This window comes from Psammomys obesus, unplaced genomic scaffold (assembly GCF_907164565.1).
Source record: "Psammomys obesus unplaced genomic scaffold, mPsaObe1.curated_primary_1811, whole genome shotgun sequence".
Taxonomy (NCBI): Eukaryota; Metazoa; Chordata; class Mammalia; order Rodentia; family Muridae; genus Psammomys; species Psammomys obesus.
The window spans coordinates 4,270,166-4,286,499 of record NW_026596463.1 but is presented as its reverse complement, the minus strand read 5'-3'; the positions used below and the strand labels follow the sequence as shown (position 1 = coordinate 4,286,499).

Sequence of the window (16,334 nt, the reverse complement as noted above, 5' to 3'; positions counted from 1 at the left end):
CAGGTTGTGACCAACCTGTATGACTCACTCATTTACAAATGCCTGCAATGTCCCAGGCAGTCTCCTTGGCTCTGTACGAAGCTACCTCAGGTAGCTCAGGACAGCCTGAAACTTGCTACGTAGCTGACTACTGATCTTCTTGCCTCCATTTCCAGCTGTTGGGATTCAGGGCCTGCACCATCATGGCCGGTTTATGGAGTGCTGCGGGTCAACCCTAGGACTGCATGCAAACACTCTCAACAGCTGGAGCTCCAGTTCCTGTCTCCTCTTATCTCTCTTTTTTTTAATTATTATCTTTAATTGAAATAGAGTTACATCACTTCTCTCTCCCTCTCCTTCCTCCTATCCCTCCCAGCTACCCTCCATCAAACCCTCTCATATGCCCTCAAGTGGATAGCCTATTTTTATTTGATTGTATTTGGTACACACACACACACAGGACATTTTTATTTGTGAGCAGAACATGTATGTCATAGCACACATGTGGAAGCCAGAGGACCACTTGCAGGAGTTGGCCCTCTACTTCCGTGGGTCCCAGAGGTCCAACCCAGGCTGTCAGGCTGGGAGCCATCTCCCTCACTCCACTGTCTATTTTTTTTTCTTATTAAGGATGATGTATAGGTTAAAACTCTTACTTGATGTTAAAAGCTGAGAGTAATTTATTCTTACAATTGTGCCCATCTGTTTAAGAAAAATATGTAATTTATTCTTCAGACAAAAAGGTTACAAAATAGAAAATTACTCATTTTTCCTTTAGGTTCAATCCTCACAGCTATATTGTAGTTGTATTTTGTCTTAGTTTTCCAGTTCTATAGAAAACCGTATGAAACCACAAGAGCAGTTTACATAATTCTGATTTTGACTTGGATTCACACTCCAGTAGATTCTATCTCTGCCTTTGCCCCTCACTCACTCCTCCCTAATCACAGAGGATTAGCTGCCACAGAGCAGCCTGTGTGAAGCTATTTCTTCCACAGCACAGCTCTCGGGCCAACAGTTGGAGAAATGGTGGAAGTACAGAGAAGAATACTAATGAAGACATACACTGTCATGTTCCAAGCTGCAGGTTAAATGGCTCCTCATGTTGTTTCCTTGAGTTTTTCTGAGCATCCCTAGACTTCCCAAAACACAGCAAAGCGTAGGATTTCTTGGCATTCCTCCTTCTTCAAGGAGTGCTTTAAAGAGACTTCTCTGTAGACCATGGCTACTCAGCTTGATCTTATGGGTCACACTTCTCACTGTGCCTATGGGAGGAGGGAGAAGCAGAGAGTGGCAGCTGTGATTTATGGGAAGGCAGTGTGGGCTTCCACTGAATGCTAATCACTGGGAAGTGTTTAGAGGGACTTTGGGAACTGTTGGTTTGTGGCAAATGAGTCATTAGCACAGTGAGGTGGACTAAAAGTTTAGAACGAGGCTACAGAGTCACTCAAATCCTTAAGACTAACTGCTAAACTTGGGGAGAGTTCAGAAAACAAATGCACAAAGCAAGTTGTGCTAACCAGTAATACTTGACTTTCAATGGATGTAATGAGATGGGCGCTATTGAAAATGAAGCTTTAGGACGGAAAGAACCAGGAGGGACTGGGTTGGTAAATAAATTATCAGTTACACCCCCAAACCTTCCCAAGGATGGTATGGATGACCAGCTCCTCGGGAGATCTGGACCCTGGAGTAGGCTGGCTGCAGACTGACTATCCACGTAGAAACCTCAGCCTTCACCACGCAGCGCTGCGCAGCTTTCCTAAGAGACAATTTCCTAGCTCTCAGCGAGAAACATGCGCCTGCCTTAGGGAGCTTTCCTTGATTTGCAGGCAGCACTCTTCTCGGCTGGGCTTTCTTCCTTCTTCATTTCCATATCTAGCCACAAGAAGAGGGGAGTTAATGATTCATTTGCTCCCTGGTGACCTTTTGAATAACTGGACTGCCATGTATCAGACAGACTCCAGGTCCCCCTCAAACCCCCCCCCCCCAGCTTCTCTGGTTTGGCTTTAATATTTACAGCCTCCTTGTTGGTCTACATGCCTGAACGCCTGAAGGAAGCAAAACATTTATAGCCTCTCCCTCCGAGTTCGGAGCTGTTTCACCCAGCCCCATTCCCGCCTTTGACATCACGGGGAGGCTCCTGGCTGGGCACGATCTGCCTGCTTTCCTTCTGCCTCAGCTGATCCTTTCACCCAAACAAACAATGGATTCCGACTCGGACTCACCTTTCAACTACTCCTGGCCTTCCTTCCCCAAGATGAAGATCCGGCGCAGGGCATCCAAGAAAGGTAGATCACGGTGCCTTTTGTTTGCCCAGAGCCAACCCCCTGCACCTCCGCGTTCTCACCCCGCTGTCCTGCATTTCCCTGCCTGCCTGCTTTCAAGTTACGTTTGTGTTTTCACACGTCCCTACAGCTCTTGCTGTACAGACACTTTGTGTATGATACTCCAAGGTGTATTTACTTCCCCTTTCTTTTCCCTTTACTTTACCTTAGTGTCATTATCCACTTTAAAAAATGCAGAGCTCAGGAAGGTGGTCTGGGGGTCAGTACAAGGTTAATGTTTTGGATTCATTTAATCAAGAGTTACCTTGGAGTTACTTTGACAATAAAGAGCCCTGTTGATTTAAACATGTCTAGACTTTGTAAAGTTCAAAGAGAGCTTACGCTTGCTTGCTACTTATTTTATGCCTCTAATTTTTTTTTTTAAGTTTTGAAGTTAATTATTTAAGGGAAATTTGTTCCTAAGAAGTCCTGTCTAATGATTTTGTAGTTATTACACAGAAAGGATTTGGAAACAGTGATTTCAACAAGAAAGTCTCCAGAGAACTGATTCTGTTTACCTCGAGTAGTAACAAGTAAGCTAGGTCAAGGGGAAGAAGGGCCTGGAACCCCTGGTGGCTCGTGTGGAAGGGGCTGGCTTGGTTTCCTCTTACGTGGGCCCTCACTGTGTGTGTGCTGGACAACCACAGAGATTGTTCTTGGGCTGGGGGAAATGCTTGAAGAAGAGACTCTCCCATCCTCAGCTGGGTGTCACAGGTGGCCATTGTTGTCTTCTGGGGCTTAAGAAAGCCAGAGAGGTAGTGGACAGCCCTTCCCAGTCCTTGTCTTGTGTCGAGAGCTCCAGGGGGAAGGACATGGACGGTGGCAGGCTAAGAGGTGTTTCTCCTCCTGTTTCTGTCCTCTGGAGCCTGCAGGCTCTCAACAGCACTGCTGTTTCTGAGGTTCCTGTGTTCCCACAGGAAGATGGGCTCTATCTAGCAGTTTCCCAGGAACCTTGGTTAGCTTTATGGATTTTCTTCTGACTTTCTAGGCTAAAATAATGGTGTTTGTTTGCTTCTTTGCATTTTAGCTGGGATTAAAGCAATCTTAGGAATAAGATGAGTTGGCCATGAGGGGAAGCAGGAAGCCTTTGCTAAAACACCTTTCCCAGGCTGGTGCACTGTCATCCTTGAAATGCAGTCATCAGATACGTTAATACTTAGTGTTTAACATACTGTTTTGTCACCCTGTCTTAAAACCATTTTTTATTATGTACTCAAGAAAAGGGTTCTTTTCATTTTAGACAGTATTTAAAATTTTTTTTTATAGATATAAAGAAGGGATTTTAAAATGTCAGTGGTAAAGCCTGTCTTTCTTTAGATGATGTAGTTCATATATTAAAGGGCCAGAAGTATATTGCCACTAAAGGATTCTGGGAAAAGCATACATGCAGGAGAGTACAGTTACCTGGGTGCAGAAGTGAGCCCATATGCAGATTGAAAATAGAGTAAAACTTAAACAAAAGGTAAATCTGGGTAAGGAGTATGCGGTAATCTTCGTGTTATTTCTACTCTTTCAGATCTTTTGTGATTTGCAATTATTATCAAACCGTAAATATTTACAAATCTTAACTTATTTCCAAGAGAGGAGATACATGGGGTTCCCAAGAATTGAGGGTCCATCTTTCTAGTTGTGGTTCACTGGGAGAGGAGCAAGAGCAGGTTACTTCAATTTTATATTATGTTGTCCAGGCAACCCACGGGATGCCTGCCCTTTTGGCCTGGGACTCCAGGTAGGGATGAGCTGGGAGAAAAGGGATTATGATTGGAAGCCAGCGAGAGCCTTGTGAGGCAGTGGATGTAGGAACACATGACTCACTCTCTCCCTTTAAATCCAATGTGGAACACTGCCAGCCTGAGCCAGTGCAGAAAGTCATAGCAAAGCTATGTATAAATTAAACCTGGTTCAAGTGAAAGCAAGTACCTGGTTAGGAAAATGATTAACTCTTTGCCACTAGTAAGCAAAGGACAAGTGAGAATGAACTCAGTGGGGCAACATGGTGAATTGTTAGACTACATAGCACATGTCCTTCCTTGGTTAAGTGGTGGTGACCTAGTTGTAAAGAAAGTAGTTAGTCCTATTGTAATATCAGCTGGACAGAATACCAGCCCCACAAGCCCTTAGAGAGCCAAGAGGGCTATGGAGATGACCTGGTGCCTTTTCTCCATACAAAGACAGCAGAGCTCAGGGAGATTCAGCAGATAAATAATGAGCTATGTCCCACAAGTGTCTCTGGAGTGACAGGTAGCTTACAGGTTAGCACATCTCTCAGTCCCCAGGTACAACAGTTCCCCTCCCCCACTGAAAGGCAAAATGAAAACAAAACAAAACAAACAAAAACTAACCCAAACCCACCACAACCACCACTACCACCAACAAAAACCATAAGAAATCTTGCCTCTTTCTCTTTCTTTCTTTCTTTCTTTCTTTCTTTCTTTCTTTCTTTCTTTCTTTTTTTCTTTCTTTCTCTCTCTCTCTCTCTCTCTCTTTCTTTCTTTCTTTCTCCCTTCCTTCCTTTCTCTCTTTCTCCCTTCCTTCCTCTCTTTCTCCCTTCCTTCTTTCTTTCCTTCCTTCCTTCCTTCCTTCCTTCCTTCCTTCCTTCCTTCCTTCTTCCCTTTCTATTTTTTTTGAAACAGAGTCTCACTGTGTAGTGCTGGCTGGCTTGAACTTGCCATGTAAACAAGTCTGGCCTTGTGATCTGCCAGCCTCTACCTCCCAACCAGAGGAATTAAAGGAGTGTGCCACCACACCTGGCCTGATAAATCTGGTTTTGTAGCCCAGTGGCCAGTTTGTGAAGAACAGTGTTCTCTTGTATTTGAAAGGATAATGACATTTATAGAGTGTATTGAACAGTAAAAACATTTTCTCCTTTTTCTTTCCATCTTTCCTCAGTGTGTGTGTGTGTGTGTGTGTGTGTGTGTGTGTGTGTGTGCTTGTGAGCATGCATATGTTCAAGAATTCTGACCCCAAATCAACTTCCAACTTCCTTAAGAACTGTCCATCTTATCTTAAGACAGGGTTTCTTCCAGGGACCTGGAGCTTACAATTAATCTAGGCCGGCTGTAAGTAAGCTCCAGTGACCCACCTGTCTCCACTTCCCCAGTGTTGGGTCAGGATCTTTGCTTTTTCACTTAGTGGCTGGTCACGTCCCCATGCTGGCACGGCAAGCACTCTTCATGCTGAGCCGTCTCACGGGCTGCTTTCTCCTTCCTTCTCATCAACAGCAAAGCTAGTCTCCCTTCGAGATCCAGCCCCCTTGGAAGGCTTGGAGGAGGTTCTTAGGCCTTTGAATTTATGGTCTATGAAACAAACATCTCATATTTGTCGAGGTGTATGTGCTTCTGGTCTCTACTGTGGGTTCCATCTTCACCCTATTTGCTAGTACTTTCTTCCCTCAAAAGTCTTCTCCTGTCCCTGTTTTCAATTCTTTGATAGATGTTCAGACACATCCACACTCCCAGCTTGCTTAGAGAGTGATGTGAAGTTTTGACAGGGTTTTTTAGTAAGAAAACCCACTAAACAGTATTTTTACTTAGTACCTGCTTTTCCTTCTGCCTTCAGAGAAGGACACTATGTCATTGTTATTTGGAAATAACTAGTGTCTTGAGGAGGGAGTCATGGAAGCAGTTAAAACCATGCTGCCCAAAAGGAGACCTGGGGAGGCCATTCGAAGAAGCTGTCCTTTGTCATCTCTTGGACAGCCCCAGGACGCGTTGTTCTGGGAGCCCAGTGGTTAATAATTAGAGTAGGTCAGAATCCATGACCGTTCTGCTTCAAGGGATACAGGAATGCCTGGGTTTTTGTTTTGTTGGTTTCAGTAGGCAATTCATCTAAGAAATTTAATGTTTATTAATCAAAGATTAATTATAAAAACACCCCACAGAGATTGGACCTCATGTAAGGCTTCGCTCATTATCATTCAATCTTGAAAGTGTGTGCTTTAATGTAAGTCATTGGACCCTTGGAAAGGTCAACACATACTTTCCTTTCATGAATTCGTTTACTTGTGTGGTATCTCTCATTCTCTCCTCCCCCAGGTCATAGCAGGTCCCTTTCCAGGGAGAGAGAATGAGAAGAGGTGCTTTTCTTCTTCTTCTTCAAAGCATCCACAGTTCCAAAGGAGCCAGTGCAAACCAGAAAGTTAGATGATCCTGAAAAGCTTGGATAGAACTAGATTTTTTAGACGTCACAGTCAAACATATTAGTACTATGTGATGCTTTTCCAATCATCTTGGTTTTAATTAAACTATAATGTATGCTTGACATAGAGAATATGACAACAAATAAGGAGATTATCTCTGTTTTAGAAACAATGACACCAAGGCTTGGAGAGTGCTGTCGTTTGGTTATGGTTTTTGCACTTAAGGGCTCATATGTTTAGTTTGACTCGCAGTGTAGTACTGTTGACGTGATGAGACTTTGGCGAAGGAAAGTCTAATGACCAGAGGAGGTCATTAGATCTTAGAAGTCTCTTCCCTCAGAAGGGACTGCAGTAGTTCTTTTGGGCCCTTGGTAGTCCTTGAGAAGATTGTTACAAAAAAGCCAGACCGGCCCTTGCCTGTCTTTAGACAGGTTGGCTTACGTGACATTTCTCCCTTGACAACCTCATGCTGCTGTGCTATGGCCCTTATGTGACTTAACCAAGGAGTCCCTCCCAAGAGTCAGTGCTATGCCACTTCAAGAGACTGGTAACCATTTCCATAAGAAAAAGGAAAGGATGGAATAATGACATGAGTAAAGTGTTTTCCACACATGTTATCATGTTAAAAAAAAAAAAAAAGAGGCAGACCCTGCCTGTTAGAGATGATGTTACCTTTGCTTCTTAGTTGAGGACTCTGAGGCCCAGAAAGAAAAAAATGACTTGCCCAGCCTTGGATCAAGTAGGAGCAAAACTCAGCCTAGAACAGAAACACTTGGACGTATGACAGTTCTGTGCTGCCTGGTACATGTGCCGTCTCTTAGTCAGGTCGGTGGATAGAGCATGACTTCCTGCCATGGGTAGAAAGTTGCCACTGTATCTCACCACCTCAGCTCCTCTCCCCTCTGTGAACTTTTGTCTAGGAATAAAGGTGGCGGGGACAGCTTTAGAGGTTTCAGATGCAAGAGCTATTGTACGGCTTTGATATCACCCCTTTCCTACAGGCATGGTACTTGCATATACCCATGCGTTGGGGCTAGGGAATGGTGGACAGGGACCCAGAAGTAGAAAAATTGAAACTGTGAATGGGTGTGTTTCAGTTAGGGTTTCTATTGCTGTGACGAGACGTCTTGACTATGGCAACTCTTATAAAGAAAAGCATTTAAATTGGGCTGGCTTATAGGTTCAGAGGTTTAGTCCATTATCATCATGGCGGGAAGCATGGCGGTGTGCAGGCAGACATAGGAGCTGAGAGGTCTACATCTGGGTAGGCAGGCAGCAGGAAGAGAGAGTGCCACTGGGCCTGGCTTGGAAACCTCAAAGCCCACTCCTGTGACACACTTTCTCCAACAAAGCCACATCTCCTAATACCACTCCCTAAACATTCAAATATGAGTCTGTGGGGGCCATTCTTACTCAAACCACCTCAGGATGAGGGTGCTGGGAAGCCCACTGTCTTCTCCAAGCCTGAGAGAGACACAGAGCGATAAAGTTACCGGGAATGGAGCTGCCAGATACCATTCTGTTTTCCCTTCTGTGTTGGGGTTGCTCTGTGTTGCTTCACATCAGTCATTTACTCTGGACCTCACCTGATCCTCCTGTCTCAGCTTCACCAGAGTAGGACCACAGGCGTGTTAACACCAGGCTTGGCTTGTTTTGTTTGGCAATGAGCTCACTTAATATTTGAAGGACAGGTGTTTGATCTGGAAAGTAACTCTTAATATGCAGTTAGGAGTATGACAGCATTTCAGGAGTTTAATGATAATTGTTAAAAGTAAACTGCTTTAATTAACTTCATGAGCTCACTCATTCCTTTCCTCTTTACGAAATTTCATGGAATAGAATATGCATGCATGCCTGTGTGCATGCGTGCATGTGTGTGTGTCTGTGTGTGTGTATGTGTGTGTGTTTAATCATTTAGGGAATGCCTAAATGAATAGGTAACTTCAGAAAAGCTTTAAGAAGAGAAATCTTTCCCTAAAGGTGACATAGCTCTCCAGCTCGTCTTTGCTCTCCCTGAGGTTCCTATTTACTGTCACAGAGAGCAGAGTCAGTGCCAACTCTGCTCAGGAGTGTCTCTGTGTCACAAAGAGAAGGGGGCGCATTGCATGCCCATGGCAGACAGTACCACTAACATACTCCCTCAGTTGAACAAATATTTAGTTAACATCTTGAAAGTGATCTCCCTCCCATCTCTGTAGGGGGAAAGGAGACAGCATTACAATAGATTGTCTCCATGCTTAGAAGACTTCCTCTCCTCAAGTCCCACAGGAGAAACTGGCACAATTTGCTCTTGAATTTCACGGTGAAGAGAAGACACCCTGGCTGAGAATGTAGGTCAGTGGCGGAGTATTTGCCCAGAGTGTGTAAGACATGCATTTGTTCAATCTCCAGTGCTGAAAACAGAAACAAACACAAAAATTTAAAAGCTGTAGGCAGGTGAGGTGGAAGGCATCATGAAGAGATGCTCAGCAGCCCGCTGGTGACTGATGAGCCCACCACGGGCAGGGTGGTCCCTCAGAGCACACGCACAGAGTCAGCACAAACAGAGCAGAGCTCAGTGACGGAAAGCAACCCAGGCGTGCGGACCGATGGAAATGGTGTGTGACATGCTTTCACTGGCCTGCGTGATTATCTGTCTGCTTGGCACCTTTCGCTTCGTGGACTTCAGTGGGCGGCTCTTCCACTCTGGTCATGATGCTGCCTTATGAGAATCTAATTTCCTAGGGATGCTGCGATGGGGATCTCACCAGAGTTCTTCCTGTTTTACCCATGGCAGCCACATCACCCAGGCATAGCCAGTCAGAATTCTTTCTTTGAATCTCTCAAACTAGACTTTGGAGGGAAATGCCTTTCTTCTCCAGTAGTGTCTCTAGAAAGATTGGTGGGGAGTCATTAGCTATTAGAAACTAGTCTGTAGTCGGAAGGGATGCAAAAAGAAACAAATAAATGGCAAGGTCCTGTGTTATGGAGTTTGGGTTTATGCTATGTAAACATGTTTTTGTTATAATTCCAAGTTGGGGATTTTAGTTTGTCTATACCTGTTAAGCGTCTTGTGTGGAGCATGGTCTTTGTCAGATGGAGTTAGTTGAATCCTGAGGACTCTGAGGGGCATAAATATGATAGTCCAAAGTAAGGAGGCACGGCTGCTTGGAGGAGGACTGCTTGCTGCTGGTTCTTCCTGCTGCTGCATTTGCTGTTTGCTGATTTGCTGGTCACCTGGACTTCTGGATTTCTGGATGACTGATATTGTTATGGTTCGCAAAAGAATCCTATGAACCTACCGAATGGAAAGAAGTACAGAGGGCTACATCCCCTTTCTCTTGCAACCTTCTCTTCCCCTTACCTGGGGCTAGAGGTTGAAAGAGAGGCATACAATTTAAGGAACCCCAAATAAAGTAGCGTTTGAGAAACTAGTGCCTACAGTCCTGTGAGGCTCCAGGCCTTTGTACTGTCTCTGAGGCCCCATGCTTGCCCACTTCCCATTCTCAAGCTCTGGCTATTAAATCCATTCAGTTCTGTGAGTAACTCTCAAGGTCTCCCCTATCTCCATTTATTTTTCTTTTAGCAAATTCAGGCGAATATTTCTTCTCACAAAGTGGAGACTCCTGACTTCTCCTTCAAGATGTAGTTCACAGACCCTTTCCTCAGGTCTTCCCTGTGCCCTCTCGAGGTCAGCATCCTATCTCAAGTGCTGTTCTGCTTGGTGTGTGTTCTTTGAATAGCTCCTCTCTTCCCCTATCACAGCTGGCATTTTACATCTCTACCCTAAGGTCCCTGGAAGGTAGGGTTATCCTATGCATCTTACATCTCCAGTGCAGGATCATGGAACTCAGGCAGTGAATATTGATTTGTTTACTATTTATTTTATCTATAGTCAGTCTTATTTCACAAAGTATTAACCTATGGACAATGGGATGGTGAGGGGGAAAAGTATATTTTTAATCTCGCATGGAAAACTTGGTTTTGATTATCATAATGTAAACAGTAATTTTTCAGCAACTGATTGGTAGGTATCATTGGATAATAATTTGATACCCTGAAGTTCTCCTGACAATTCTTCACCCCGTTTTTCTTCCTTGTGAGGATTCAAAATGGCTTCCTGGTGAGAGTGGAGGGCAGTTGGTGGTAGGAGGGGCCTGGTTCTTGAATCTTTGCAGTGCTTTCTGGGTCTTGCTGGACTGACCTAGCCTCTTCTCAGAAACATGACTGCCTGACTTTGGCACTTGTGACCAAGATCTACTGCTGGGGTCCTCTCCTGGTGTCAGGCAGGGCTTGGTGATTCTCTTTCTGGACTTAAACTGACTTGGATTTACCTTGGCTCATATGATGGAACCTTGGGGGTCTTTGTCCCTGGACGCCATCCCGGATGCTCTCTCCAGAAACATCTGCCATATGTCTTTGTTTGCACTATGGTGGATATGATGGCCAGCCATGTATGCTCAACCCAGCCCCTGATCACTTCTCTCTGAGGTGTTTGGGACCTTGGTGTGCCATCCTCACATGTAGGCAACTGAGAGCATCCTGGGGAAGCGGAGCCTGGCACTGCTGTTGGACCGTATTGCATACACCTCATTTCCTCATAATTCAGATGATCTGAATGAAACAAGAAAAACCCACCCATTCTCAGAGTGGCTATCTCACACTGTTTGCCCCAGGCAGAGAAAGCACTTATTTGTGCCTTTCGCCTCCATCATCCCCAAAGTGGAGAGCCCCGATCATAGACAAATAGCATATCCAGATCTCAGTTATACTTATCTGCCCAGAATTTCCCCATGGTACTATTATCAGGAATTCAGTAGAGTTTCTCAACCAAAAGAAACCTAGAGTGATTTGAAGAATGCCAGAAGATAGTTAGCTTTCATCATTTCATTCACCCACTCATTTATTCAAAATACTCTTGAAGACACTTAAGAAATTAATGACTATATTTCCAAGAATCCTTCTCTGTTGTGCTAATGCAGTGCCTTGCCTATGGTAGACCTCAGTAATGTCTGATGGCTTCCAGGGGATGAAAGCATATTACTCTGGAGGCAAGCCCTGGGGAGTTGAAGCTCTTTGCAGCATTAGATGGGAACAAAATTATGTCTGTGTACCAGCGTCTTTTCATGTGAGTGCTTTAACTTATTCATTGAGTTCCCATGATGATGGCATGTGGGGGACATCTTCCTTATCCATTTGTTTGTGTTTTTGGAGTTACTTGAAGTGGTTTTGGAGAAAAAAAAAGCTTTATATTTGAGGCCTTTCCATTCTTTCTTGGCGCTTGTGTCATGTGTTTCCCCCGAAGCTTGCCCATGTTTCCTTCATGTTCATTTGCTTCAGGCCTTAGAGGATTGCATCAAGAAGGAAAGGGGTTGTTGACCGAATCTAAACACACCAGAGTCCACACCAACACAATACCTACTTGACTGCTCTGTGGAAGCGAGGGCTGAAACAAATTATTTACATACTTGAGAATCTGTTCCCAAATGTAAACATGTGCTTTGGAAGGCCACTTTGTGCTTCTATAATTAGGAAAGAGGACTAGGAAAGACTGGGAGAAATTGTTGTTCTCAAAGATTGCTCTTTCTTCATCCCTCACTTTACTCAATGCCTCTTGGGTGTAATGGGGGCGGAGCTGGTTTTGCAGTCAATAATTAAGACTGTTGAGTCTTTCAAACAGAGGAAAAGAACTCTGCTTAAGATCTGACCTAAAAGAACCAAATCTGGGTATGGAAAAGAGGATTTGATCCTCTGAGAAAGGTCCTTTTACCTCTGGAGTCCACTGGCTTCCATCTTCAGCCATCGCTCTTGGTAACAGTGAGGCAAGATCCCAGGAGACAAGGCAAGTTCAAATTGGAAGCTCTTTTATGATCTTCAGAGGTTTCCTGGTTTCTCTTCTGGATTTCTCTTGGTACAGGCTGTGTACAAGTGACCTAGCTTCCATCCAAGCCACAGGAAATTCCTGGGATGGAGAGCTTTCTGGAATCTGGATAATGTTCCGTGTAGCCACAGGTCCAGCTCAGAAGAGCTTGAGGTGAGATTTTCCATTCCAAGACTAATGCCAGCAAAGTCCTGAGAGAGCCTTATGGAGGAGTAAGTGGCAACAGTTCTCAGGGAATGGCCACTCTCCTAGTGAGGGCAGCTCTGTACTTTCTTCTGGGTCACACTGAAGTCAGTGTGAGGGCTTTCTGTGCATTCTAGAACTTTGCAAAGGTTCCAAATTGGGAAGCAGAGGCAAAGGACAGGGGGTCATCACTGGGTTTGTGTCACAGTATTTTACCCCCTTTATTTGGTAGCTCTGGGGTAGAACCCAGGGCTTTATGCCAATGCCAACACATTTCTAGACATGAATGTATGAGAGAGATTTGTTGGGAAGAGGTAAGGTAGACAGGTGTAGTAGGGAGATGGGGAGGGTGAGCATGGTTAGTATGTCTTATTTCATGTATGAAATCACTAGGTAGAAATTTAAAAAAAACAGAAATGAAATAAATAATGAGGAAAATGGATATGCTAATACCCACGTGGTTATGGAGAGTACAGATGACATGTGTACTCTTAGGGAAAACTTTTCCAGTAATATATTTGTTTCCAGTAATACATTACCCAGTATGGGTAGCTTACTGATAAGCTACTGTTTTGCATGAAATGACACAATGCAAAAGAAATGGATGTTCCCTCCCACTTGTTTCATATATAAAGATGTTATTCTTTTTTTTTTTTTTTTTTTTTTTTTTTGTTTTGCGGGGTGGTGTAGCCCTGGCTTTCCTGGACTTACTTTGTAGACCAGGCTCGCCTCAAACTTTGTCTCCCTGCCTGTCTGCCTGCCTCTGTCTCCCTGAGTGTTAGGGTTACAGTCATACACTACTGTGCCTAGCAAGGACATAAAAATCTGAAAGTAGGGGGCTGGAGAGATGGCTCAGAGGTTAAGAGCACTGACTGTTCTTCCAAGGGTCCTGAGTTCCATTCCCAGCAACACATGGTGGCTCCCAACCATCTATAATGCAATCTAATCCCCTCTTCTGGCCTGTAGGTGTTCATGCAGGCAGAACATTGTATATATAATAAATAAATAAATATTTTTTAAAAATTGAAAATATAAACACAATATAATTTATGACATGTAACTTGGCATCTTGGTTTTGCTTTCTAGCTTTTTCTCCTGGGTAGTTTGAACACTGTGCTGTTTAAACAAGATGGAATGAGATATCTTCTGTGTAATGGATGTTTTCTCAGCCAGGCTTACGCTGTCATGTCCTGGCAGCAAGTTAACCAGGAGAAATCACAGACCCAGGGCCCAGGAAGTAGGCAAACACATGTAGAAATAAGTCACACTGTAACATATTAATGAGACTTCCTAATGGGAAAATACCAGACATTGTTCAAATACCATCTTCTTTACTTTTTTTTTTTTTTTAGTGTGCATGCCATGTCAGTTGCATTTATGGTAATCTATTTGTTACAAAGCTGATGGGAATTTCATTTTTTCCTACTTGTACGTTGTAACGCTGTAAGCATAAAATCATGTTCCTGCTCACTTTGTCTCTTATATGGGCTATATTGTAGATCTAGAGGCATTAATTTGTGAAGAAAAAAAATAAATGGTATTATTTCTTAATAGTTCATCCCTCTAAGAATAATAAAAAAAAATGATTATATGATTATAGGTAATTCATCTAGACTGAGTTTTACAAACATGCACACACAGAGAGACTCCCAATGGGCAGAGTTGCCTATCAGACTACATTGGAGCCCGAATATCTAAAATAATTTCTATGGAATATTCTAGCACATATCAGTTTCTATGGGTGTGATATCTACATTTTTTTTTTGAAAAAACAAACCAAAATGAAACAAGAAAATCCCGCTACTACTAAGTCATTTTTCCCTCCTTTCACAAGGTCAGGTGTTTGTTGTGCATTCAGTAATCTGTGGAATGTCCACTGTCAAATGTTCACTAATACTAGGAATATTAATTTAACATTAATCTTAACAAACCTTCACCTCTAAATCAAATAGTCTCTGCTAGAGTATATTCTAGTCAAACACTATTTTCTTTGCTTCAAAATAGAGCAGTCAGTAACCCCAGGAGTACAGTAACATAGTTGGAGTAGTCTAGCAGGGTGGCCGCCAGGTTTTGGTTGTGTAATCTTGAGGGGACCTTGATGATACCTGGGCTTCCTTGCTCTTGTTTAGAATCAGATGATTGAATAGATTCATGAGTATCTGGTTCACAATAATCAGAATGTACCCGAGTCATGGCAACAGTGGGGTTCAGTGTCTGCCATGGGGACAGGAGTGCTGAAGATGGTACTTTGGTTGTATCTCAGATTTTATTCCTTCTTGCTCATTTCAATGCTCTCCCCCATCTTCTCCCCAGTTTCTTCATCTGAAAATTTGCCTTGTGTTCCCTTATTTTTTAATAAGAGAGTAAGCACCTGATTGTCTATTTTATTAATATTTTTGAGGCAGACTCTCACAGTGTAATCAAAACAGGCTTTACACTCAGAAATCCTCCTGCCTCTGATTCCTGAGTACTGGAATTACAGCCTTGTGCCACCATGAAGCTCCTGATGCTTTATGAAGTGATCAAATAGTGCTGTCCACAAGCTGTTGATACTAGGGTCAAAGAAGCACATAGGATCTGTGCTGTTTCGTTTGCTCTGTTTATTGGCCAGACCCAACCAGAAAGTTATCTCTATCCCCAGGAGTGAAATTAATTCCCTCCACCACCCTCTGGATTATGGTAGATGCCATAGGGCAAAATGCAAGACAGGAAGGAGAGTCTGTTGTCCTGCAGAGACTTGGCAGGGGACAACAATGACGGACATTTGCAAAGGTCAGAGAAGCAGAGAGGCCGGGGCTGGGCCCAGCAGGTTGTACAATTAGCAGAATCATGGTAAATGTTGGGGAAAGAGTTGGCATGAGTGCGAGAAAGAAGAGAGTGTTGGAGCAGATCATGAGGAGCTGGGACAAAGCCAAGGAAGCTTCCAGAAGCCAGAAGACATGTCAGCCCCGGAAAGAGTATCATTCTCTTAATTGTTCAATTTTATGTCCTTGAAGTGAAATTATCCTTTATTTCCACAATTATTGATTGAAAAATTGAGTATGGCCTGGCTTTCTTGTCAGCACTGGGGACAAAGTGAATAAAACATTCAAAGTCACTTTTCTTATAGGACTTATGTTCTTGGCAGGAAAAGGGTGTATAAAGGAAGTAAGTATAACTGGTGTAGGAGACAATAAAGTAACATGGGAGTGAACGGACTGGGACAAATGCAGCTGGGGTTCCAGTGGACAAGACAAGAGCTGTCTAGGAAGACCACTGCTGACAATAGTGGTCACTGTTTCGTAGGCTGCCTCACACTGAACTCTGAAGCCAGGCTTAGGCTAGTGTGCCATGGCTTGTTATTCTGAGTAAATCCTCTATGCTCATAGTTTTATGTTTAAAACAAAGCACACTGCAAGAAGAAAACAAGGATAGAGGGAAGGAAAGGAGGAAGGAAAGAAGGAAGGAAGGAAGGAAGGAAGGAAGGAAGGAAGGAAGGAAGGAGCAAATGAATGAGACTAATTTGTCTTAACTATGGTTAATAAACTTCTGGACTGTAAGCCCTACCTAGCATTTGTGGTGAGAGCTTGGCAGGCAGTGGGTGAGAGCAGGCCAGGCAGGAGCTTTGCAGCAAGCTGGCCACAGGTTTGTTTATGTCTGGGTGTGTGTGTCTCTTATATAACCAGGCAAGTAGGCCGTACTTTCCTTTAGCTACCAGGCCTGGCCTTCCAGAAGGCATGCTGGTTTTCATCAGAAATCAGCTTATAGACGTCCAGGCTGTTCTATGCTGTGAGCCACTTCTTGCAAAATTTGTGGCACCTCCGAGAAAAGAGGCATTTCAGCCACCTTCTCTGTGGTGCCAAAGGGC

General features: G+C 43.7%; 1 protein-coding gene across 4 annotated transcripts in view; it reads left to right on the top strand.

Annotated features, from left to right (window-relative positions):
- Arhgef28 (Rho guanine nucleotide exchange factor 28) overlaps positions 1-16,334 on the top strand; it is a 292,013-nt gene that overhangs the window by 172,338 nt on the left and 103,341 nt on the right. Inside the window, exon 1 of one of the 4 annotated variants that reach the window (XM_055598374.1) lies at positions 2,186-2,270. The exons of the other annotated variants lie outside the window; for them this stretch is intronic. Coding sequence (XP_055454349.1) covers positions 2,186-2,270 — 85 coding nt within the window. Of the gene's footprint in view, positions 1-2,185; positions 2,271-16,334 lie in introns of those variants that run through there. 4 annotated transcript variants of the gene reach the window in all.